This window comes from Rutilus rutilus, assembly GCF_951802725.1.
Source record: "Rutilus rutilus genome assembly, chromosome: 15".
NCBI lineage: Eukaryota > Metazoa > Chordata > Actinopteri > Cypriniformes > Leuciscidae > Rutilus > Rutilus rutilus.
This window is the reverse complement of record NC_140220.1, coordinates 27,957,188-27,984,001: the sequence shown is the minus strand read 5'-3', so window position 1 is coordinate 27,984,001 and position 26,814 is coordinate 27,957,188. Positions and strand designations below refer to the sequence as shown.

At 38.3% G+C, this 26,814-nt stretch overlaps 1 protein-coding gene across 4 annotated transcripts in view; it reads right to left on the bottom strand.

The window, feature by feature from the left end:
• The window catches only part of lnx1 (ligand of numb-protein X 1), a 41,506-nt gene extending 24,330 nt beyond the window's left edge, over positions 1 to 17,176 (bottom strand). For 2 of the 4 annotated variants that reach the window (XM_084432835.1, XM_084432836.1), the window contains exon 1: positions 6,943 to 7,662. In XM_084432835.1, coding sequence (XP_084288961.1) covers positions 6,943 to 7,034 — 92 coding nt within the window. In that variant the 5' untranslated portion in view covers positions 7,035 to 7,662. Of the gene's footprint in view, positions 1 to 6,942; positions 7,663 to 12,631; positions 13,148 to 16,917 lie in introns of those variants that run through there. The other 2 variants (XM_084432833.1, XM_084432834.1) reach the window with 2 other exon arrangements.
• Between the last annotated feature and the right edge of the window lie 9,638 nt (positions 17,177 to 26,814).

Genomic DNA, 26,814 nt, shown 5'->3' with positions numbered 1-26,814 from the left:
TGGTTGAATAAAGGTTTTTTTTACCGTCACTTCATAACATTAAGGTTGAACCACTGTAGTCACATGGACTATTTTAACAATGTCTTTCTGGGCCTTGAAAATGGTAATAATGAAGAAAGCTCTTGCATTTAATCAAAATGATCTTCATTTGTGTTTAGAAGATGAACTAAGGTCTTACGGGTTTGGAACGACATGAGGGTGAGTAATTAATGACAGAAATTTCATTTTTGGGTGAACTAACCCTTTAATACTTGGGGGAAAATAGAAATTTGCTATAATGACAATTGAAAATGATAATTGTCTGACAGGGATGCAACAAGCCCTTCTGAGGGTTAAGTGCACGGGATTCGACTTTGGACCCCCATTTCAATCTCAAGGATTTGACTTTGGACCCCAACTTTTTGCCACTCCTGCCAATGGCCGATGACTTAACGGCTATGAAACTGTTTTTGCAAAAACAGGCAGTTCTACCGCCAAAATTTTAGATACCAGTGAAAATTCACAATTTTCTATTCCAATATTGATACCACAGCTAAAACTACTAGCCTAACTAATATAAAACATTTAATAAATTTAAAACATAACTATAGACAAGTAACAGTAGTTTTCAGGTAGAGACAATGAATAAACTAATCAAATAAAACAACACTGGATAGTCCTCACTGTATAAATTACACATAGATTAATCCTTACAAAAGTTATTCAGTCAAGAGCAGTGAATAATTTTTTTCTTTGTTGTTTGATTAAAGTTAAAAACCCAGCGAGCAGCAGACATATTAGGCTGCTGTCACTTTAAGACCTAATGCACGGATCCAATACACTGATACCGGCAAACATCTTTCTCTACTGATTACGTTCACTTAAACATAACCGACTATGTTTACTATACTCGCCAAGCTGGGAATTTTAAAGAATTTTTTTGGTCAACTTGTCCGTTCAAGCCCAAGAAGACGTGAAAGAGAGCTCAGTAATTGTGTGCAGTCTGAGACGCATCTTTCTGGGTAGTACCGTGAGTAACGAATTAAGTTCTGTTTTGTGTCTTGAATATTTAATATTTGTGTCTTGAATATTTAATTTGCAATGTAGTACATTTTTACTCGCATTTGGCGAGTGTTCATTTTAAGCCCTGTATGTATAAGGCTGTATAATACTACCATTCAAATGTAAAAAAAAAAATATATATTATTTGGCAAGGATGCATTAAATTGATAAAAAGTGATGGTTATTAACATTGTTATAAAATCTATTTGAAATAATTGCTGTTCTTTTTAATGTATCATGGTTTTCACAAAAATATTAATCAGCACAGCTTTATCTTTAACAGATAATAAATGTTTCTTGAGCTCCAAATCATCATATTAAAATTATTTCTAGAGGATCAATGGAGTAATGTCTGCTAAAGATTAAGCTTTGCCAGAAATAAATAAAAAAGTATTAAAATAGAAAACAGTTATTGTAAATGGTAATAATATTTCACAATATTACTGTTTTATATATATATATATATACACATACATACATACATGCCTATTTTGGGACCCATGACAATTTATGTACAGTAAATACCAGTCCAATGTCAACATCATTGATTCTTTACATCACACATTTCTTTTCTTCTCTCTGTGCAGCATGCTGTTTTTGTGATGTGCCTTGGCACAGATAAGTAGATGGGTTATGCGGTCACTGAGTGAGCCAGCGAATGCCGCAGGACAAACCGCTAACGCGCACGTTCAGCGGTCATCCGCTCACTATGCCTGAAAATAAGGTCACCACGGCAACACGCAAGGCCCTACACGTGTGACACCCTGATGACGACATGCACGAATACACAATCAATCACCATCCCCCACCCCCATAACTGATGATCTGTTCTTACTAAAAGAAAAATATAAACGCAGAAGTACACAAATCAAAATCATGTTCATCCTGACAGCGATCAGCCTTCAAATGAGAGGCCTCCATTTTCAAACACAGATACTGATTCACAAGAACTGTGTTTCCAGCCCACATACCGGCAATATATTGTCTAAAAGCTCTAGACATGTTAGCATAAGCCCTCAAGAAGTGTGATATCCTACCTCTAAACAACTTCTTAACACTGTAACACTTTATTTGAGGTAATCTGACATTAAAGACAACAGAAGCTCATCACAACCATATGGGCCGTTAAAAAGTCAGTGTGAAATGTAGACAGTATTCGTAGGTTTTCATGCGAAACTTGATTTACGTTTGGATAGACACAAAAGCTACAATATTAACACATTGACAGAATCTTCTTCTGATGTGATCAATGCGCAGACAAAATCTGATAGTGGGATTCTCATTTTTCAGTGAATTATGGAACAACTTTGTCCGATTATTTTTTTTTTTTTTGATTGAAATACAGATTACGCTTTCAGAAATCATTTGCACTCTGTGTTAGCTGAATTATCCTCAAACGGGACCTATTATGCAAAATTGACTTTTATATTGTATATTATATTTTGTATATATTTTTGAACATAACTATTTGTCCACAGTGTGTGTACACAACCACCCTACTGTGGTAAACATCCATCCACTATATTTGTTATTTTCCCTATAAATTTGAAACAGTGTCTCAAAATGTGCCGTTCAGGAATCAATCAATCCTTTGCTCCTTAGCTCCTCCCCTTAGAGTGAGCTGTACACAGTCCGCCATGTTTATCTCCTCGCCAGAGCATTTAACAGCAGTATTCATGTAAGAAATGTATTCTTATTAAAGCTACTAAAGTTGTTTAATCAAAAGCAGTAAGTGGTTTTCTGTTTTTCTTTTGTTGTCTGATTCATATTAACAGCATACATTTAGCATATACAGCAGTAGGTACTGTATATTATGCTGCTGTCACTTTAATACACAGATATTTCATGTACACATGCGATTTCTTTCCCTGCTGTTTACGTTCACAAACATAACTGACTGTGTTTATGTGAACTTTGTGTGTATTTGATAGTTTAAGCGAAATAAGACGCAAAACAGAAATAAGTTAATATTCATGCACATTCGTGCACGTGCTTCGGATGTGTGCACTCAGAAAACCATTCATCAGAAGTTTAAACTGATACGGCATTAAAATGCATGCAAATAATAAACTTTCATGATGAGAAGAACTCCAATGTCACATGAGCGTGAGATTATAATCAAAACCAAACAGATATTTTAGTTTTTGGCAGAGTTTCTGAAGCACAAGCTGTACAGGCTCCGCCCTCTCCTAGAAAGTGGGGTGGGGAGCAGCAGCTCATTTGCATTTAAAGATACATGCTCGAAAACAGCATGTTTGTGCTTCCACTCAAAAATGGGCATTTACAACATGGTATAATAAATGATCTGTAGGTTATTTTGAGGTTATTTACTTCACAGACACATTCTGGGGACATCTGAGACATAAAAAAACATTGTAAAAAGGAGCATAATAGGTCCCCTTTAACAAGTATAAGAGTCTTTAGAAATCATACTTTGTCCAATGTTCAATTAGGTGACAGCTAAGAAATGTGAAAGCGTTAACTGCAGTAAATGAATATGATGGCGCTAATCATATTTAATTCATCTAATTTATTATAAATACAATAACATCAACCTATTCATTCCATGAATTCAATATTCCACAAACCACAAAGGATTCATAAACATTTGCATGTCATGAAAGTTTTTCATACGTAAAAGTGCCTATGTTTTACATGCCGTCAATGCATTGTTATTGTACAGAGTCTGTGCAAATGTCGGAAGTGCTTCAGTGCTTCAAGAAACATTACGTGTGAGTAGTTTGTCTCACATACCACCTGAAAAAGCATGTGCAGACACATCCAAAATCACACAAACAGGAAAAGGCACATCTCAGCATACCTGTACACTCAGGCAATTCACAAGATAAACCTACACATACATTAAAGCATTGGGAAGCAAAAGTCTTTTGAATGAGTCAGCTATAGGAAGGAGGTTGGGTGTGTTAAAAAACATATTAATACACAGAGAGAGACAGTTATAAGTGATCCATTGGTAAACTGACTTCCTGAAGAGTGTAAATACTGACGATGACTATGACTGTGACAATATGGGTCTATGAAAACATCCTGACCAGTCAGAAACACTGGCTCAACCAATGGCGTAAGTTTGGGGCAGGGCTATCTGTTTGCCCAGTTATTGTTTTTGCAGTACCGTTTGGTGACACTAGTGGCGCAGAAATCACAAACTACTGCTTGTAGTGTTAGTAATACTGTTCATCAGGTATTGTGTCCCTAAAAGCACACACACACGCACAGAGGGAGAGAGAGAGAGAGAGAGAGAGAGAGAGAGAGAGATCAAGCATCTGCATACAGAACATCTGCAACAGTGCACAGAGAAGATTAATGTTTAATTCAAAGTCTAATTAAGCATCTCAAAGCACAAGAGAGAACGGTGTGTGTGTGTGTGTGTGTGTGTGTGTGTGTGTGTGTGTGTGTGTGTGTGTGTATGTGTGTGTGTGTGTGTGTGTGTGTGTTGCTTGGTAAACCCTACATTATGGGGACAAAATATCCCCACAAAAATAGCAATATCCTAAATCTTTGTCCTTGTGGGGAACATTTTTTGGTCCCCATGAGTAAAACAGTTATTAAATCATACTGTTTTTTGTTTTGTTTTTTAAATGTAAAAATGCAGAAAGTTTTCTTTGATAGTTAGGTTTAGGGTTAGGGGATAGAATATACAGTTTGTACAGTATACAAACTGGAATGTCCCCATAAAAGATGGAAACCTGTTTGTGTGTGTTGTCAAAGGAAGATGGGCAGCTTTAGCAGAGATCAAACATTCAGGACCAGCGCTAACACACTGTTTATATCTGGTATTAACATTCATTTCAGGTGAACTTATCACAAGTGGTCAGTGCTAAATACAAGTGTAAACACTGTCCAAAACATTTGCGATCAGTACACTCAGAGGACATACAAAGGTAGTCAGAAACGCAGTGGACCACATTGCATTTGTCTTAAACAAAATTAAAGGACCTCATACTTACCTGTCATTAATCAACTGCACTAAAACAATGAGTTTTTTTCTGGTTATGTGCCGTTTTAAAAGGGAAAAAATTTTTACATACACAAAAAACATGGATTGTTTTGCAATTAATAACACAGATTATGTGAAGCACAAACAAACTACAGTTAATGCATATTTGTGGTGACATTTACATTTATATTTGGAAGCAGAGTGGTCATGAGACCCATCTGTTTTGCCCAAACACTGAGACAGATGTTAATACCAGATACCAGCATATGTGTAATTGATTGCGGGGTCATTCTGGTACGATATGGTATCATTCATATCCATGCGTGAATGTCCACCATAGTGCCACAGAGAAACCTGTGAGAAATTCAACACCCGATAACAAAGAAAGACAGAAAGGAAAATATATGGATATGTAAAAAATTAAGAGAGACATTCTGGGCAAAGAAAAACACAACTTGCTGAAACTAAGAAAGAAGGCCAGCGTGTGTGAGAGAGATGAGAATAGAAGCTTTCTGTCATTATATATGATGAAGATGAATGACCGTGCTACCGCCAGCCAGACAAACAAAAAACAGACTACACAACGCCTCTCTCTTCTCCTTTTCAATGCATCCAAGATGGTATGTCTACCCATGAAACTCACAAACACATACACAGGCACATAAATCATAAAACACGGCTCATATGGTGACCCACATACACAGAGGGCGAAAGAAGAGAAACAGAGAGACCTTGTCAGATAAGATCCAAGCCAAACAAATGCATGGACAGATGGTGCAGAAAATTACCTTATATCTCTCCTTACTACTCATTCTTCTGAAGAAACCTTACTGTCCCGTTATAATCCAATGATCCTTTTCTTGAATTGACATGCTATACACACCGATATCAGCATGTTTGTGTTGTCTAGAGTCTAGACTCTAAGAGCAGAGAGGATTTGTAATGCAGTCTATTGTACTATGCTCAGCCTTTCACACACACACACTTACATGGCACATTGTGTTTCGGCCAAAGACCCGGGATCAATATAACCAGCCTTCACCCAAACACACTCTCACACTGAATGCAGAAGTGTCTTTTAAACAGTGCAGTGCACAATGAAGAAGCTCTTGCAGTGTTTACTGCCGCGGATGAGTGTCTATTTTACTCTTTTGAGGAGTGTCTTATGATTTTGACCCAAGAGAGAAGTTCAGCTTGAATGTTTTATGTGCCTTGCAGCTTTAAAAGTGTTATGCTGTTGTCAGATATCTGGTGGGCTTATGTGTGTGTGTGTGTTTGAGTACCAGTGTTTGATTTTCTGAACGGTGTGCCTATAGCAACGGTGATCTTTCTGTACGCTCAGTCTAATTGCATAAGTGTGCAAGGATAAATGACATTTTATATCTATCTATATATTTATATATGTCAATAAAAACACCATTTTAAATGATGCAAAAACACCTGCACTCACACACACACACACACATTAGGTCATGCTGCAGTGTCCCTCACTGCTTGGTAGCATCAAAACAAAACCTGCTTCAAAACAAAACGCAACCATAACCACCTCTACACTATCCTCTAGCACACAACTACAATAAAAAAAGACAATGCATTTATCCTTTTAAAAATTACCATATGATATACAATAATGGTATAGAAACTTATAGACAAAAAACCAACACAGATATGCATGCACAAACACATACAGGTATGCAAGCAATTTATCTTAAAAAATGGGATCAACTGGGATTTATGCAGGTCTTGCAAATGATGTACGGACACGCGCGCGCACACAAACACACACTTATACACACAACCAGATGCACACATTGCAGTGCTGATGGGATGGGGTATAGTGCGACTGTCCTGTATAAGACTAGAAGATGAGATGGTACATATGGGCGCAACACACCAGACACACACACAGGACATTGCCACAAGCCGATGTGTGTGTTACTCACAGTTCTGAGTAGAGGATGTGCAGGTTGCCCACATTGTCAGTGTAGTTTGCTGGACTGAGCCAGGGCAGAACCAACAGCAGGAGAGCCTTCATGACCCTCTCACTCCAGGGTCCTCAGTCTTGAGTCTCTCTTTTTTTTTGCTATCTTTGTCTTTCTCTGGACTGAATGCAGTCTTCCCTATCCGTCTTCCTCCCTGCCCCTTCCTCCTCCACCTCTACTACAGTTCTGACCCCCCCACCCGCCTTTCTCTCAAGTTAAAAAGCTATTCTTCCTTTTCCTTTTCTTCCTGTTTCTTTGCCTTTCCACTTTTCTGTTTTCCCTTGCCTCCCTCAGGCTTTTAGCCTGGTCATCTCAGAAGTAGAGAGATCAGCAGCAGTAGAGGGAGAGGTAAAGACTGGGAGCGCTGCCAGCGGAGGAGAGCAGAGAGTGCAGGATGAAGAAAGACTCGAGAAGAAAAGGAGGCAGGAGCGGTGTCTGGAGCGGGCGCAGGTGCATGTGAGCCGAGGCAGAGAAGAAAACAGAAGGGTGAGGTAGAAGGAGAAGAGGAGGCAGAGAGCGGCGTTTGCTGGCACACCGGTCGGGTGCGATGGTTGCGTTGCGGTTTAATCTGTCCTGGGTTTCGTCCAAGTGTAAGAGGATTTACACTCACAAGCCCACATGCTGCTGTGAATGTGAGAGAGAGAGAGAGCGAGTATGTGTGAGTGTGGCAACACAGCGTCTGACTTATACTGCAGCATGCTCTACAGAGAGAGAGAGAGCTGGGGCGAACCATCTGACACGAAAGAGAGGGGAGATGCAAGCTTGGGTGGTCCATCTATCATTGTCTGTATGCCTCAAGGGTAGAGCATGTGGCAAAGACCGCCCCTTCCACAGAGCATGGGTTCATTCGGCCATGAAGGGGTGTGTATTTATATGTACGCGTATGCAGGGAATAGACATGGATGGGTGGATGTATGGATGTATGTATGTATGTATGGATGGATGGACGAATTAATGGACTGATAGATCAATGGATGAATAGATAGAAAGAGATGGATAGACATCTATATATATACAGTGGGTACGGAAAGTATTCAGACCCCCTTACATTTTTCACTCTTTGTTATATTGCAGCCATTTGCTAAAATCATTTAAGTTCATTTTTTTCCTCATTATTGTACACACAGCACCCCATATTGACAGAAAAAGCACCCTTTTGATCTAATACAGCCATGAGTCTTTTTGGGAAAGATGCAACAAGTTTTTCACACCTGGATTTGGGTATCCTCTGCCATTCCTCCTTGCAGATCCTCTCCAGTTCTGTCAGGTTGGAGGGTAAACGTTGGTGGACAGCCATTTTCAGGTCTCTCCAGAGATGCTCAATTGGGTTTAAGTCAGGGCTCTGGCTGGGCCATTCAAGAATAGTCACGGAGTTGTTGTGAAGCCACTCCTTCGTTATTAGCTGTGTGCCTAGGGTCATTGTCTTGTTGGAAGGTGAACCTTCGGCCCAGTCTGAGGTCCAGAGCACTCTGGAGAAGGTTTTCGTCCAGGATATCCCTGTACTTGGCCGCATTCATCTTTCCCTCGATTGCAACCAGTTGTCCTGTCCCTGCAGCTGAAAAACACCCCCACAGCATGATGCTGCCACCACCATGCTTCACTTTTGAGACTGTATTGGACAGGTGATGAGCAGTGCCTGGTTTTCTCCACACATACAGCTTAGAATTAAGGCCAAAAAGTTCTATCTTGGTCTCATCAGACCAGAGAATCTTATTTATCACCATCTTGGAGTCCTTCAGGTGTGATTTCATGTATCTTGCACTGAGGAGAGGCTTCCGTCGGGCCACTCTGCCATAAAGCCTCGACTGGTGGATGGCTGCAGTGATGGTTGACTTACTACAACTTTCTCCCATCTCCCGACTGCATCTCTGGAGCTCAGCCACAGTGATCTCTGGGTTCTTCTTTACCTCTCTCACCAAGGCTCTTCTCCCCTGATAGCTCAGTTTGGCCGGACGGCCAGCTCTAGGAAGGGTTCTGGTCGTCCCAAATGTCTTCCATTTAAGGATTATGGAGGCCACTGTGCTTTTAGGAACCTCAAGTGCAGCAGAATTTTTTTTGTAACCTTGGCCAGATCTGTGCCTTGCCACAATTCTGTCTCTGAGCTCTTCAGACAGTTCCTTTGACCTCATGATTCTCATTTGCTCTGACATGCACTGTGAGCTGTAAGGTCTTATATAGACAGGTGTGTGGCTTTCCTAATCAAGTCCAATCAGTATAATCAAACACAGCTGGACTCAAATGAAGGTGTAGAACCATCTCAAGGATGATCAGAAGAAATGGACAGCACCTGAGTTAAATATATGAGTGTCACAGCAAAGGGTCTGAATACTTAGGACCATGTGATATTTCAGTTTTTCTTTTTTATTAAATGTGCAAAAATGTCAACAATTCTGTGTTTTTCTGTCAATATGGGGTGCTGTGTGTACAATAATGAGGGAAAAAAATTAACTTAAATGATTTTAGCAAATGGCTGCAATATAACAAAGAGTGAAAAATGTAAGGGGGTCTGAATACTTTCCGTACCCACTGTATATATATATATATATATATATATATATATATATATGTCTATCCAAATATATATAGGCCTATGTGTGTGTATATAAAGAGGTATATAGAAAGTGTGACAGATAGCTAGAGAGTCAGACATATATCTATACAGACAGACAGACAGACAGACAGACAGACAGATAAGCAACCAACCACACTCTATTTATAGCTTGACTATTCTTCAATCATTCTCCAAACAATAATTCACAAGGTCACATAATCAGACAAAAATCGCTATGGCCTTATAGATCTCCAAACTTTACAGCACTTTCAGTAAACGTATGATTTGGTGACAGTATAGCATGTGCTTTCATCAATACTGCATGTGCCCAAGGACAGCCTGAGGCGGTACATCCCCCCCTCTCTCCCCAGATCTGATCCAGGATTCTAGGAAAGTCTGTCCACCGCCAAATACATGCAGACTCAAGCACATGCTTACGTGCACTGACAAAGTGCATCTAGACCCGCTTGACTGCAAACACAAAAGAAGCTGACACAGACCAACGATAGATAGATAGACAGACAGACAGACAGACAGATAAGCAACCCCACTCCATTTATAGCTTGAATATCCTTCAATCATTCTCCAAGCAAACAATAACTCACAAGGTCACGCAATCAGACAAAACTAGTTATGGCTTTATAGATCCCCAAACTTTACAGCGCTTTCAATAACTGTATGATTTGGTGACAGTATAGCATGTGCTATTATCAATACTGTATGTGAGCCCAAGGACAGCCTGAGGCGCTGCATACCCTCCTCTCTCCCCAGACCAAATACATGCAGACCCAAGCACACACTTTACACACACTGACAGACAAAGTGCATCTTGACTGCAAACATGAACACAGACCACCATACAGTACAATACACAAACCTATCTTTGGTACTAAACCCCAAAGCACATGCAAATAACATGCAAAGCAATCTTAAAAACATCAAAGCGTCAACCAAGGCTGACTCAATACAAAAGGTCTTCTCACCACACTATAATGAGTCACCAGTGTGAAGGAAGGCTTACAATTTAACATCACATGACCACAAAATGCTGGGAAACAAAAAAGAAAATCAGAAGCAGCTAATACTGAAAAATGCTATTGAGCTTACATGCATGGATTCAAGAGGAACTTTATACAAAATTTCTCTCTCTCTCTCTCTCTCTCTCTCTCTCTCTCTCTCTCTCTCTCTAGTAGTAGTTACGAATAAATGGAAGCCCATTCTTACATGGAGAGAGTCTTTGGCTGGTCCTTACAAGGGCTTGTTCCTCTGAAGTCCCGTCCCATTTTGAACGATGTCCAACTTTACAGTCCTGGATCAACTAAGATCACTGGCTTCCAGACCACATTGGAGAAAGAAGGGAGAAGAAGAGAAAGACAAAGTAAGATGAATTGACAGCCCAAGAGCCCAGTATAAAAAGAGGGAGATGTGGGAGGGGAGAAGAGGAATAGTATGGAAAGAAGCAAGTGTGGGTTTTTCGGTTGACTGGAGAAAAGGGCAAGTTGATTGTGTTTCCGTAAGTGGAATTTTAAATGAGAGGGAAACTTTCCATTAACAACAGTAACAAAATGCAATTAATTTCATTTGAGCCCTCAGGCTTGTGGAGCACTAATGATTCAGAAACAGTCCACAGGAACGACAGAGACTCCACCATCCTAAAAATGGTAAGAGTGAGGGAGAGATCCAATAAAAGGCATTAGTTAGCATAACGTCCCCAAAGGCACTGAGGTGGAAGATATCTTAGTCGGTTAAACAGAGGTCACTTTGGGGTTGCTACCTCTGAGGAGCGGAGAACAAAATAATCCTCTAACCAAATAAACAAACAAATGCATACACACAGACGGAGATGTGCTCGACACATGTCTTCTATTGAGGCGAATCACTGACAAGAGGCTTTTATGAATGACAATGAATAAAGAGCTGCTTATGAATGTCAATGAGAAGATGAACTGTGAATTCAATACATCAGTCACTTTCAGCAATTCAACTTTCTTATACAGTTCAATACCTTGAACTGTGCTTTTCCAAACCTTCAAGTTACCTTTAAATAAAGCCATCTAAAAATGAGTCCTTACTGAAAATGTCCTTTAAATCTCAAGACTGAATGTCTGGATCAATATATAGGCTGGTCCTGGAAACTGAACAACATTCTTTTTAACCAACAGGGTTTGGTTTTGGCTTAGGCTTAGAGATGGGGATAGGGGTTTGAATATCATATTTATCACCCTTACCACTATTTTTTATCATGATTTCAAGCATTAAGATGCGGTCACACTTACAGTTGCTTGGCGAAATTTCACGGGCGATATCTAGTAATTCCAACGGGAATCATGTGATGAAGGATTTTGCCAGATAAACTTCAAGTGGCTAATCATTTTCCCTACTCAAATCTGCAGGCAAACTCGTAACTTACCAAGAAAGCAAAACAGAAGATCCACAATGGACAGTTGTAAAATGATCAATTAAAAGAGGCTATTTGGAAAGTGGTTATTTAGGGTTGGTTTGTTTGCTTGCTGGAAAAATAGCTTTGGATCTTCATTTCAACGTCATTATTCCCATATTTCATTCATGGCATTTTGTATCATCTAGACCCGCTTTCTTTAACCTGTGACATTTTTCCCGGCAATGATAAATGTGACCGCACCTTTAAGGCAGGGTTTCAGGAATGTAGAAAGATCTGAAAATTGGCAGAAACTTAGCAGCTTAGTTCATGAATATTAATGAAGTAGCATTACTTAACTACTGGCCCTAATTGATTTGCTGAAAAGTAAAAGGTGTTTTCCATAGTAAGATGGCTTCTCACTGTTTGCATCAATGCAACAGTTTGACTTCTGGCTACAGTTTCTTTTTTTCATACTGCTACCAAGTAAAATAAAACTTTTCTCAAAAACAGTTATAATTGGTGCTACGCCCCTGGTAGTATTAGGGTGATAATTGTTTGAAAGCAATATTGCTCCAGGACCAACAAAAGATGCGGGTCCATGTCCTACTTGGCTAAATTGCATTGTGCATCTTCCAAACCTGTGTACCACCATCCTAAATTTTATTAAGAAGCTCAAATCTTGTTAAGACCACTACTAGCTCTGAAGGTGATTTCCTCACCGGCTCCTGATGTGTCCCTCCATTTCTCCCCGCGACAGCACTTCAGTGCAGTGTTCGGTAAAGGGACAGGACACCATCAGTTTATCCAGCAGCTTGTGCACCAGCAGGCTGGACTTTCGGCAGGTCTGCAGCATCAGCGGAGTGCGATCCACCGGGCAGAAGTCGCTCTCCAGTAGGAAGTTTGTCAAACACTCTTGGCAGTAGGTGTGCCCACACGGGGTGTCCAGGGGCCGGATCAATGGCTGAAGGCAGATGTGGCACATGAGGTCATCGTCCACCTCCTCTTTGTAGGTATATTCGTGGTTCTCCTCTTGTAGGTGGCGTTGTCCACAGACATGGCATAGGTCAGGAGTAGGGGAGGTGGGACTGACTCCTGTTGCACCGCAAACAGGCATCGCCACAGCACCTGCCTCTTCCTGATCACTCATTGCGTAATGGCAGGTATGGTGTAAAAGGTTGAAGCGTTACTGATTCGGCGTAGTTTAGTTGTGTCAGGTTGTGTTTTGAGCCATCCACCTGTAGGATCACATTAAAAAAAGAAAGGAACTGTCATTTATTGTAAATAGGTGTGTCCACATGATAATCTTGTTGGCTGTGTTTGCTGGAAAGGCAGGTCGCACACACCCAAAGACGCAGTTTAGCAAAAAGAGGCCAGCAGAAATGATTTTTTACTTTCTGTCTATTCCTCATCGCTCTTACTCTATTTTTAATTCCCTGAGTTGGCAGAAGGATGAATATCAAACTGATCCAAATCTCATTTAATATTCCACTGGCAACAGAAATATCAATATTGCACCTGAGATTCTTAATAAACCCAGTTGGAGAAGAAGAGAAAGATATAATCGAAAGTTATACAGTGGAAGTTTTTAGCATAGTCACACAGAGAACAGCCATTTTGCTAGCATTATTCCGGATGTTTCCAGAACCTTAAGTATTGACGTTTAGCAGCTGTTTCTGAACTAGAATTGTGTCCATAACAACCTCAGTAGGGTAATAATGCCGTCATTTAGTAGTGAATTGTTTGTGTGTGTGTGTGTGTGTGTGTATGTGGCACATGTAGTTCACATACAAAATTAGCTTTTATTTTAAAGGGATAGTTCACCCTCAAGTGACTATTTTGTATTATTTACTCACCTTCATGTCATTCTAAACATGTAACTTCATTTAGTTTTTCTATGAAACATGAAAGTGGACTACTGTTATGATATCTTTATGGTGTTTTATTGTAATTTTTAGAGCTTAACAGCATCATTTTATGCTAAATGAATAAATGTTCCACAGGGAAAATTACAGCATTCTGGTTTGGAACAACATGCTGGTGAGGAATACAATTTTAAACTTTATCTTGTAAAAGAAGTCCTGTGGACAGGAAGTCCTGAGTGCGTCATTACACCTGTTGTAGCACACATCCAATTCACACAGGATAGTTTGTTCGGTTACAATGGGAGTGTGATATTATTACAGCCATGAAATGTTGTTTGGGGTGTCTCACCGAGTACAATCTCTCCTCTGAATACATTTATTGTACACTCCATCTTTCTGTGTGTTTCAATATGGCTTGTCTGATTTTGTGAAGTCACCCACTGGTGATTTGAAGAGGAAACCCTTGAACGACAGTGAACTGCAGGTGAATGCATGAGAATAGCTTTATTGTCTACCACCTTGTAATCTGATCTGAGCTTAGCCAAGAACTATATAAGGACACGCACACACTCCCACCCATAAAGGAGTGTGCCCAAGGACACAGTTTTACCTAGCAACCCTGTGTTCTCCGTAAATCATCATCTCTTTAATGATCCTTCAGAGTGACGATATGGCTTGAGTATGCTACTGCGTTGTATTAAACACACACACACACGCACACGCACACGCAATAACTTTTACCCTGCGGCTCTTATTCAATTTTCCATTTTCTTTTGTCTTCCCGTATTCAAAGGCACTTCTATTAAAAAATCCATTGTCCTAAACAAACAGAATGACAGGACTTAATAGTTGCTTGTTTCATTTCACTCTCCTTTCTTCAACTCTGTCTCTTTCTCTCATATTTTCTCTAGGGAAGTAACATTGTTTCTCAAGTGACCTTTGATCCAGAGGAAAGCAATGGTAAGTGCAGAGAGTGTTAATGACATTCAACTGCACAATCAAGCATACACAAGTTACACACACACACATACACAGCATTTTTTATCTTAAATCCAGTGGGATCAGTGTTTAATGGCTGAAAATGCTGAAAATTTCCTTCAATAAATGGTTTCATGGAAGAATACACACAGATACACAGAATGTTTGATCATGGTGTAATGTTGTGCCTAATCAGCCATTTCTTTAAAAGCTCCAGTTAAAGATTGTCTTGTGTGTTGTGTGTCAGCATTTTGATATCATTCAGCACAGACAAACACATACTTTCCCATCACGCAAAGTGCACAGTAATGCACCACTGAAGGAATTAATGCAAACGCAGTAACAAAAAAAATATAAAGTGGGACCTAAAAGTCTGAGACCACTGTTGTGAAAATGCTTCCATAAGGCATTTTTTCCTAATAAAATCTCAGCTCTGTGATTCCACCTGTGTTTCTGACATAACAGAATGAAAAACATGCTTTACAAAGGCAGCACAAAAGAGGCAGCAGGGTGGATCTCTCACTCTCAGGCCTGCTGTGGATCTGTCTTTGACTTCACCACACTTTGTTCAGACATGTTTGAGCTGAAAATTCCACCGCATACCTGACTCTCTGGATGCTATCATTACAGCCTGAACCCAGAATGAAGAGTTATAGAACATATAAATGCTGATTGGTGTGTTTATGTTTTAGCAATAAATATTAAATGAATATCAAGAATTATATCTATAGAAAATGTATACAATTTATAACAAAAAAATATTTTAAATTGATTAATTTAGAAATGGTATTAAAAATAAGAGTGGGTGATGTATATATTTATAAAATATAATTGTTTATAAAATCTATTTGGTAACAGGGTTGAATGGTTACGTAATAGGCCCTAACAAGGAGCCTTGAGGCTCCCCTTTGATTAAACATTCAACTGTTGAATCATATAGCTAATGAATACTGCAATAAAACCATACAATGATTAATGCAAATATAATAACTATTCAGTGGAAATTATGGATATAAATGAGCACAGCCACACACAAAAAACGAATACTCACAAGATGACAGAATTGGATGTTCTAAGTAAGTGAGTGCCTTAAGAAAATTAGGCTATATAAAAAAAAGAAGAAGACATATCTAAAAAAAAAGACAGTCCATTTGAGAAATGAGGCTACATGTTTCTGGTATGTCGGAGAGGATCATTAGAATTCACATCAAAGAGTCTTCCAGTGTAGCTTGGGGAGAGTTACATAAGTGTTCATATGTAAATGTATAGTTCACCCCCACCCTTTGGATTTCTGTACCAACCCCTCTTAAACACCCCTCTCTTCCAACACGCTTTCATTCTGTTCCTTTAGGCTCTTTTCTCAGTTACCCTATATATTTTTTTTCACTGATGATATTCATCATGTTATATACAATGGGGTTTAAAAATAAGTATTTTATTGTTATAATAAAAAATGTTAGGCCTATATTTCTTATTGAATCACAAAATATAGAATTATGTAACATGAAAGACTATATATATATATTACATTATTGTTTACAATTATGGATACATTTCTTCCATCAGGAGATTACTATAATTTTGTATATCATGTCATATCACACCTACCATATACAGTAAAATTCAATAGAGATAGTGAGACCACAATTTCCCATTTTCAGCTTTTTTCAACACACACACACACACACACACACACACACACACACACACACACACACACACACACACACACACACACACACACACACACACACACACACACACACACACACACACACACACACACACACACACAAAAGCAGCACCCATACTGACAGGTGACATGCTGTTGGTTTTCCCTGCTAAACAGCTGGTGGTCAAAACTGCTGATACAAACTAGCAACCAGAGAATAATGATGATGATCACCAATCTGAGTTAACAGTGTTTACACTACAAATATATGAACATCAGCACCTGCACCATGCTCACACACATGCCTCCATGTGCACAAACACACTCACACATTTTCACAGGCATTATGACTTCAAAGGATTCATGTTGGTTTCTACACAAAGAAAGTTTCTCCACAGCTGTGCTGAGTCAACAAGTACAAGCTTATCGAACAAAAATCAGTATCAGGTGAAAGGTATGTGCTGAGTAAATACATACTAGTTCTCAAGCTTACCTGAACAGGTAATCCAACCGCTCCGGCAGAGGGAAAATGAGAAGAGTGAATGAGAGAAAGTAAAAGAGAAAATAAAAGGACTTTGTCCCAGTGGCCACAAGTTAAAAATCTGCCTGATGTCTGGTATTAGGTGGGCTCTGGTATGCTCTGCTAGTTGTCCTGGTGGTCTTCAAGAGATTATTTCAGTCCAGGGCCCCCCGGCCATCCTATCATGCTCCGGGACTCCAGCTAATGACGCACACATGCACACACCTGATACAGGAAGTGAGAGAGAAGAGGCAGAGTTAAAACAGTAGGCAGGTAAACAAGAGAACTGCCCCAACCTGCTCCGGTGGAGCTGGGAACTGGTTTGCACACACACGCACACACACAATATAACTGTATATCTATAATGTATAAATAAATACATTAGATTGTGTGTACACTAAACAATACCAAAAAATGGATAAGAAATACAATCTATTACAACATACAAAAAAGGTAAATGCACCGACACAAAACCGAATGCACTGGCAGCGTGTGGCAAGCTGTGACATGCCCCTGAGAAATCCTTGTACATAAACCTGAACAAAGTGCTTTAGGAACCCTTAACACTTCAATAAAGCTGTTTTTCACTATCCAGAGGCACACGCCCATCCAACGACACCAGGCAGAGAAGAACTGCTGGTTTTTTTCTTGTGATGTGATGATTTGGTTAGGATGTTTGTGTGGATGGGGGTTACCTGCACAAAACCGCCTATAGATATTAATTGTCTATGCTTGCTGTAGTTTTAATTTCTCAGGAAAGAGTGCGTCATAATGCGTGTGTGCGTATGAGCTTGTGTGTTTAAGACAGGCTGTGTGCAGGCTGAGGGCAGCTTTAACCGCTCATCCTCTCTTTCTGAGAAACATGAGCATGATCAATTCACAATTCTATTGTGCGATTTTTTCCAATATTTTTCTTCAGCTGCTGAAAGTTTTGATGAAAAAGTTAGTTTTTGTAATAATAAACAACACATCCTAAAACCAACTTAATCTGAGTGTTATAGTAACAAATTTTACCATAACATGCTAAGATAACATGACAGATAAGCACATAATACAAATATGTATTCATACAAATCATACAGACACACAATACACAAGGAAATCACCTAATTACTGGGACTTTCATTTTGTTGTTGTTCCTAATAAGTCAAATGGAGTTTGAAGTGAGTTTAGTCCAGTTTTTGGAAAGGGAAAAATGGGATAAAATTAAAAAAATACTACAATTGTTCATTTTTAATATTATTATAGTAAAACTATTGTCTTTCATCCTAAAACAGTGAGTAAAATTGGCATAATCAAATAATATTTTACCTCTATTGTTTGTTGGTCAAAATTTAACATGAATAACAGCTACCATACAGTATTTTATTCCGGAAATTAAATAAAAATGTAAAAAATATTGCAATTGCCAGTTTTGCATGTTATTCCACATTAAAAGCATCAATTGCCAGGTCTGTTATTTTTTTATTTTTTTTTAGTTTGGAATGAAGTCAGTTGAGGTGGAATGCACTGCATGTTCAGATCTGCACCTGGGCCCCAGTTTTCACATTGAATATCAGCAGGTCTAACAGTAAATATACAGAATTAAAATGTTCTGAAAATATAAAATATTACAGTAGAGCAGTGGTGAACTCTCTATATATGGGCATAAATTGTCACTAAATAAACTAATACACATAATTCCCTTTTATTCTCATTTATCTATTTTCAAATATTTTCAATCTATTTTCAACTACTTCTCGAAATTCAGAGTTAACTCCATTTTCAATGTCAGATTCATCAGCAAATTAAATTTTTATTTGTACCTGGTGGGTGAAATGACCAGCGTAAAAGAAGTTCTGTATGACATGTCACTGCCAAATTTATTAAACATGAAAAGGAGGTCTGATTCCTCCAAATAGGCTTACTGTATATCCATATCCGTAGCTGAAATGAATCAGAAAGAACCAGAGGGTGTTTTTGAACTACATGCACATGCATGTTTAAATGAGACATTTATGTTTGTGTCATGTTGTAAATATTTAGACAGTTACTGGTCTCTAAATCATGCGAGAGAGAGATCACAAGTTCAAATTCTGTAATTACTGTAATTGTTTCGCTTTATAGCGTATTTGTTTGTTGGAACACAAATTGTAAATATTACACTAAAATATGACACTAGAAGGCATTTTCTTTCATGGCGTGTCTTGGTTTGAGACTTCTGGCTACACTACTGCTTTAGCATAAAATCAAGTGAAACCAAATCCTAAATTCCAGACTCCTGACCCAGGCCTTGAATGTAACCAGAGAAAACAGAGGAAGACTGAAGGGATGGCAAAGATTGTGGTTTTTCCTCATTCACAAAATGCACTGAAATAATGAAAAGATAACTTATTGTGATGATAAGAGCAACAGTGGAGTGTAAGAGATATTAGAACAAAGCAGGCAATCAATCAGCTCTGACAGCTGTACAGGAGCCTATAACTGACCAGATGTTTACAGAGCTGTCTACTTTGATTAATGTGAAATCAATGGAGTACTTTAATCCATTTATTCTGAAATTTGATTCTGGATTATATAATGTTGCTTTTACTCTATTTTTTTTTCCTGATAAGGCACCTAATGCCATGCTCTTATGCTCACCAAGGCTGCATTTATTTGATCAAATAATACAGTAATATTGTTACATATTTTCTATTTGATATATATGTAATTTATTCCTGTGATGACAACGCTGAATTGTCAGCATCATTACTCCAGTGTTCAGTGTCACAAGAAAGCATTCTGATATGCCGAGGAGACAGTTCTTATTATTATTTATCAAATTTGTAAATAGTATTACTGTTTAATATTTTAATGGGATCCATGATGCATTTTTTTCAGGATTCTTTGATTAATAGAAAGTTCAAAAGAACAGCATTTATTTGAAATGGAAATCTTTTTTAACATTATAAATGTCTTGCATCCTTTTCATTTCTCTAAAAAAAGGCTGTTTTCTTGTACTTTTTATACTGTGCAAACTGTATATTCTATCATCTTACACTAACCCTACCCCTAAACCTACCCATCACAGAAAACTTTCAACATTTTTACATTTTCAAAAAACATTGAAAAAAAGTTTTCCTCATGGGGACCAGAAAATGTCCTTTTGAAAAAAGACATTTGATTTTGTCCCCATAATGTGGGGTTTACCAGGCCACACACACACGTGCGCACACACACGCACACACAAACAAACTGCCATATGTGATTTACGGGGACTCTCCATATAGGCTTTATGGTTTTCATACTATACAAACTGTATATTCAATCCCCCCTAAACCTACCCATCACAGAAAACGTGCAGTTTTTTTGAATGATAATAAAACACTGTTTAGTATGTTTTTGAAGCCATTTGGTTTACGAGGACACATAATACTCATGTCATTATACATATTTGTGCCCTCATAAACCATGCCAGATCACGCAAACACAGACTTGACAGCACATCCAGGCCAACTTCATTTGGTATGCTGTTTTATCCCATTAAAAATGTATAAGCGTGTTTGCGTGTACAATAAAATCCGCTTTTATGGATAAATCACTGCAGATTGTGTTTTAGTGGTCAACTTAATATCCACTTTCTCCAAATCAACTAAACCAGTTGGATAAGACTTCTGAGAATCAGATCATCCAGTAACTCTCAGAGCGTTGTTATTGACACCAGCTGTGCATTTGCATACTTTTCTGTGTATGTGTATCATTATATTATAATGATGAAAAGGCTCATGCAGCTAAACTATTACAGTACAACACACACACACACACACACACACACACTCAAGGTGACTTTATGCTGTAATAAAACACACATACAAACACACACACCTCCCCATGATGCAGTGTGGTGACCTGCTGTCACCCTCATCATCCTCTCACTGACCCCCCTGCAGAGAATGAGAGGTGACACACACACACACACACACACAAACTGAGAGCTGCTGTGAGAACTTAGCACGAGGCACCTTTCTTTTCTGTTTTACTCTTCTTCTATATCTTCTGCAGTCTTACAGAAAGTAGTTTGCATTAATTTACCCCATAATGTGGGGTTTACCAGGTCACACACACACGTGCGCGCGCACACACACACACACACACACACACACACACACACACACACACACACACACATTTAATAATGAAAAAATAAATAATTAAAAAGGTAAACTAACTAACTAACTAACTATTTATATTAAACTATTTATAGTAATTAATTAATTAGACAGAGGCACTGACAAAAAATAAGGATGTGTAGAAGAGAGAGATAAAAAAAGTAAGTATCCACTTATCAGTCTGAATGGGTCTGACAGAGTCTAGGCTCCAAATCTGATTCATATCAAACTCTAAATCAGTCTGGGTGCAGGCTATATCTAGTTCAGTTTCAGTCTAATCCAGTTCACAAATCCCAGTGTGAGTTTGGAAGTTAAATAGCTTTCTAAAGTGTTAGCTGGCGTAGACAGTGCAGTCTGCCCTCAGCTGCCCACCCTCCTTTCTCCCCCACTTTTTCTATTACGAAGTCTGGAACTACTTGGCTTTCCCACAAGATTCTGACACAAAAGCCTTACAAAAAGTTTCCAAACTTTTCAAGAAACACTCCCTCGCCTCCTTCCCCAGTGACTCTGGATGTGAAAGGGCAGCCATTGCGCTCTCTGCTTCATACAGCATACATATTTCATAGCTGAAATGCTAATGTCACTGTGCATATGAATATGCAAGAGGAAGAGTTTGAGAAGAAGGTCAGCGAACAGACTGTACATGGTGATGAGACAAGCCAATCATTTAGCCCAAAAATATGAATTTGTGTGTATGTTTGTGACAGTACTTCTGACGAGATTCAGCGGAGATATGGGAACCTCTCTGCTCTGACTGGGAGTGTAAGTTATGCTTTGCTTGATTTGGCAAATGTGTCTCGCTTAAATCATTTAAACATAATAAGCCTGTTAACTCAGCGTGTCCTGAGTTAACAGGCTGCCGTGATCTTTGTCAATGTCCTGGGAAATCTCCAAATGAGCACAACCACTTAAACAACTGTACCTGGGTTAAATAAGGCTATCCAAGATAAAGCAAATCAAAACCATTGTAAAGAAAACATAATTATTTTCGGAAATGTTTTGAACTCTTTTTTCATTTTAAATTGAAATAGAAAATGTACATAATTTAAATAATAATAATTATATATATATATATATATATATATATATATATATATATATATATATATATATATATATATATATATATATATATATATATATATATATATATATATGTATATACAGTGCAATGCATAAGTTAATACACCCATGCTAAAGTTGACTAAAAAGAGGAATAAAAAATCATATTTTGGAAATTGACCTTAATGCCTTAATTAAAAAAATTAGGAAAAATCCAACCTTTAAGGACACCAATTTTCTTTGTGAATGAATAATGTATCGTACATAAATAAATGTTCTTCCTTAAAATACATGGTGCATAAGTTAGTACACCCCTATGTTAAATTCCCATAGAGGCAGGCAGATTTTTATTTTTAAAGGCCAGTTACTTCATGGATCCAGACCAGGATACTATGCATCCTGATAAAGTTCCCTTGGCCTTTGGAATTAAAAGCTAGTTTGATTAGCATTGAGAGCAAAGCAAAGTTAGCTTTTAGGCTAACTGAAATAAAACCATGCCAATCTCTTGGTATGGTGAATGCTATGTGATGATGTGGGGCTATTTTAAATCCAAAGGCCAAGGGAACTTTATCAGGATGCATAGTATCCTGGATCCATGAAGTAACTGGCCTTTAAAAATAAAAATCTGCCTGCCTCTATGGGAATTTAATATAGGGGTGTCCAGACTTATGCACCATGTATTTTAAGGAAGAACATTTATTTATTTACGATACATTATTCATTCACAAAGAAAATTGGTGTCCTTAAAGGTTGGATTTTTCCTAATTTTTTTAAGGCATTAAGGTCAATTTCCAAAATATGATTTTTTATTCCTCTTTTTAGTCAACTTTAGCATGGGTGTATTAACTTATGCATTGCACTGTAAATATAATTATAATTTTTGTGTGTGTGTGTGTGTGTGTGTGTGTGTGTGTGTCTGTGTGTGAAATATTACGTTTTCCGGAATTGCGCCACATGATATGATATTTTACAGCTTAAACTAACCTTGCCTGCAATAAGAAGGTCAGACACTATTCAAATAATAATGAGTGAAAAAAAGAATTTATTTCTTAGAAAAATTATAGTAAGAAATTCTTCACATTCCACATAATTTTATTCTTATAATGACACCTTTTTTTGTTCATTACGATATCACAACGTAACATAACTTTATTTATTTGTTTATTAATTTAGTGTTTACTTAACAGGGACAATACAGAACATAAAACATTATTGCACAGGACTGAGCAACAGATGCTCTATATATATAATTAGCAGCACTTGTCCCTGGTTAGGCTTTAACTAAGAATCTAAATTTATCTAAATTTAGAAATGAACAACATGTTCATTATACAAGAGGCATTCAAGTCATTGTATGTATTGCATATTTTTATGTGTTTATATATTTTTTTTAATAAATGTAATATATACAGATAATGAGCATCATGTCACATTTCATGCCTCAGCCAATCACAAACCACAGCCGCTTCTCACCAATCAGCTTCCAGTCATATAAAAGTCCAGAAATCAGAGGGAAGGGATAAGAGAGTCAGAAAGCCCAGAGGAACACAGCACACCACAATCCATCAGAAGGTGCAAAGTAATTCGTTCAGTAATCCAGCAGTCCATCACCACAGCCGAGCAACTGTCACAGCTTAGAATGACCAAGGTGTACCAGAGGCACCTTAAGGGAATGGAACAGGTGTTAATGGGAACTCATCAAATCAATATTTCTCTCTTTTACCACTTTTCCACCAAAATAGTGCTGGTGTGTGAACCTCAATCAGAACCAGCTTGCTGACTTGGGAGCCGTTAAATGACGTAACCGTCTACCTTAAAACTTGAATACGAATATAAACATGCCACACAATGATCTTACAATTTTTAAGAAGCTATTATGATTTGATTTAATATACAGCATCACAAGTTTGAGGTAATGATCAGAAGATATTATTAACAAAATTCATAGCAATTAGTTACACATGACGCATTCACACATATGATTATATTTAAATAAAATAACTTTAGTTTCATGAGTTCCTTTGCCCATATAACCTTTAAGCTAATAAGGTTAAGCGTATTTGGCTTGCTGTCCGCAGCAGAGGGGCTCGAGGAAGCAGCTTCAACTCGAGCTTAGCTATACCCCCCAGTGGGACTAATGCTTGGATGATGAGTATGCAAGATGCCTAAATTACGTAGTTGGGGAGGTGGAGGGATGCCAAAACAGCTGATGCCAGAGCAAGGTGAGCGGCTGCTTATATGTTCTGATGGTTAATTGAAAGATTAGATGGGTTCACTCCTCCCGAAATTACGTTGTGAACATCACCAAATGGAAGGTTCCATGTTAGTGGTCAACCTGTAGATTTTAGGACACAATGCAGTCAATATTTTAATTTCTGAACTACATTTTCTGTGATGGAAACATGCATGATGGCACCTTGTCGGTGGAAACAGCCATTTATTTCCCTCTTTGTGTCTCTTCCATTCGCGGTAACCCCCTTACACACATATTTGCTGGTGTGCGGAGGTGAAAACTGATGTAATCAGGGCAGGGAACTCTTCCAGTCCCCCTCCCAGCATCACAGAGCTGACATCCCTCAGCTGGCATCAAAAGCTTCAGGCTCACATGTATGCAGACATGTGCTCTTGCACATATCCCTCTCACCCACACTCCCAAGCATCCAGTCAGCATGCGCAGAGTTATTACTAAACTGTGAAGAAGCTTTAATTATTCTATTAGTCTGTGAAAAATGTATCCATGCTTTTTATAGTGTCTCTTGCTGTTCTAGGCAGCCATATATAATGATATTAATCATGCCCTCTCACTATAATGGTTGAGTGTTTGTAATACTCCTAATGGCAAAAATTGACTAAATATATACTTGCATACAAAATAATACAGATTTAAAACACATACACTCATATTCAAACATAATGAACTTTTAATTTTTTTGGCAAATGGGACAATGAGTCTGGAAGCACTGTGGACTGCTGATGGTAAGTTGAGGAAATATTTAAGTGCATTTATTCCAGACACTCTTCACTGAAGTAATTATTTAATATGCGACATGTGGGGAGATATTCTCTCTTTCTCTGGCTCTCGCTGCCTCTTTTTGAAAGGAAAAGACTATCTTTCTCTTCTTCAATGCTGTCATTTTGCCCTTGACCCATTGATCCATGTTTTCACATACATTGAACATAACTATAAAATGATGGCTTTCCTGCAGTACTAATGTGCTAAATCCACTTCTCTCTGTATTTGGGAGTGTGTGTGTCTCGAGGTTTAATGAGAAGTGACATATGAGTCAGACCGGAGGTTCACGGCTCTTTGCTCTCACCTCTTAGAGTAATGGTGTGTGGGCTTCAATCACTCAAACTGAAGGCAACACGCACACGCACATGCACGCACACACACACACACACACACACACACACACTGACCTGGTGCATTTTTTGTGTGTAAATCCAAGCATGAGCATATTTGATATATTCTGAGACCCCTCTCTCTTTTTCATGCAGCGACAGAGCGTCATTTTTAATTAAAGTTATCATTTTGAGGTGACGAGACACATGGGCATGGCTATTAGCAATAAAGAGTCATTTACACATACAGCAACTTGCAGTGACAAACAGACCAAAGTCATTCATTTTCAATGAGAGCCAGTCAATTTAGAGTGACATCAATAACACAGCAACTTGAGCAGAGTTCAACTTCATGCAAATGAGTCACAGCCCTGATCCACTGTGAGAAAACCCGATCAGAACATATTGAAGCAGGATTTTTATATAAAATATTTACAATTAATCATGCGGAGTCTGTAATACATATATAGACCTATTTTTGATGCTTTTTGTTTAATTTTAAAGTAACAATAAAGTAACACAAAAAAAATATTTATTTCTAAAGGGTCCTATTACGCTTTTTCACTTTTTCAACTTTAGTTAGTCTGTAATGTTGCTGTTTGAGCATAAAAAAGATCTGCAAGGTTACAAAGCTCAAAGTGCACTCCAAAGGGAGATATTTTATTTAACAGAATCCACTTTCCAGGAACTACAACAAACGACTTGTTTGAACTACAACACGTTTTTTTCCGGGCTTTGTGAATTAATAATGGTACCCATTTAAATAATCTCCACCCATGGAATACGCAAAAAAAAGGGACAAGGCCTGTTTGAGCTGCATTAGAGAAGTTCTCTAGAAGTGTTTTGGCTATGTCAGAGATACTGTTTTGTCCACCCAGTTTCCAAAACTCATTTGTTTGACCTTCCTAAGGCTTACAAACTTATGAGTGGTTAAAATTGATTTTAAACACGTTTATCTGTGTGCTCAACTCGCGGTTATGGTAAGGGCGTGACATTTCCCGAACACGCGGTGCCAATTACAACAAACTGGGCCAGCTAACCAATCACAGCACATTTTTTGGAAGGAGGGGCTTCATCGAAACAGGAACTAGAGGGCGCGTTCGAGCCAGATAAGGGAGATAGGTGCTGTAATAATGTAACATATGTGAAAAATAATGTGTTTTTTGAACAATCACGCATGAAACCATATAAAGTACACCCCAAAACCAAAATCAAGACTTCGTAAAAAGGGCATAATAGGACCCCGTTAAAGGATATAAATTATGATTTATTATTATTATTATATAAAGCACCTGGATCGCATGCCATTTAGTGAATTTGCCCTTATTATTAGTTA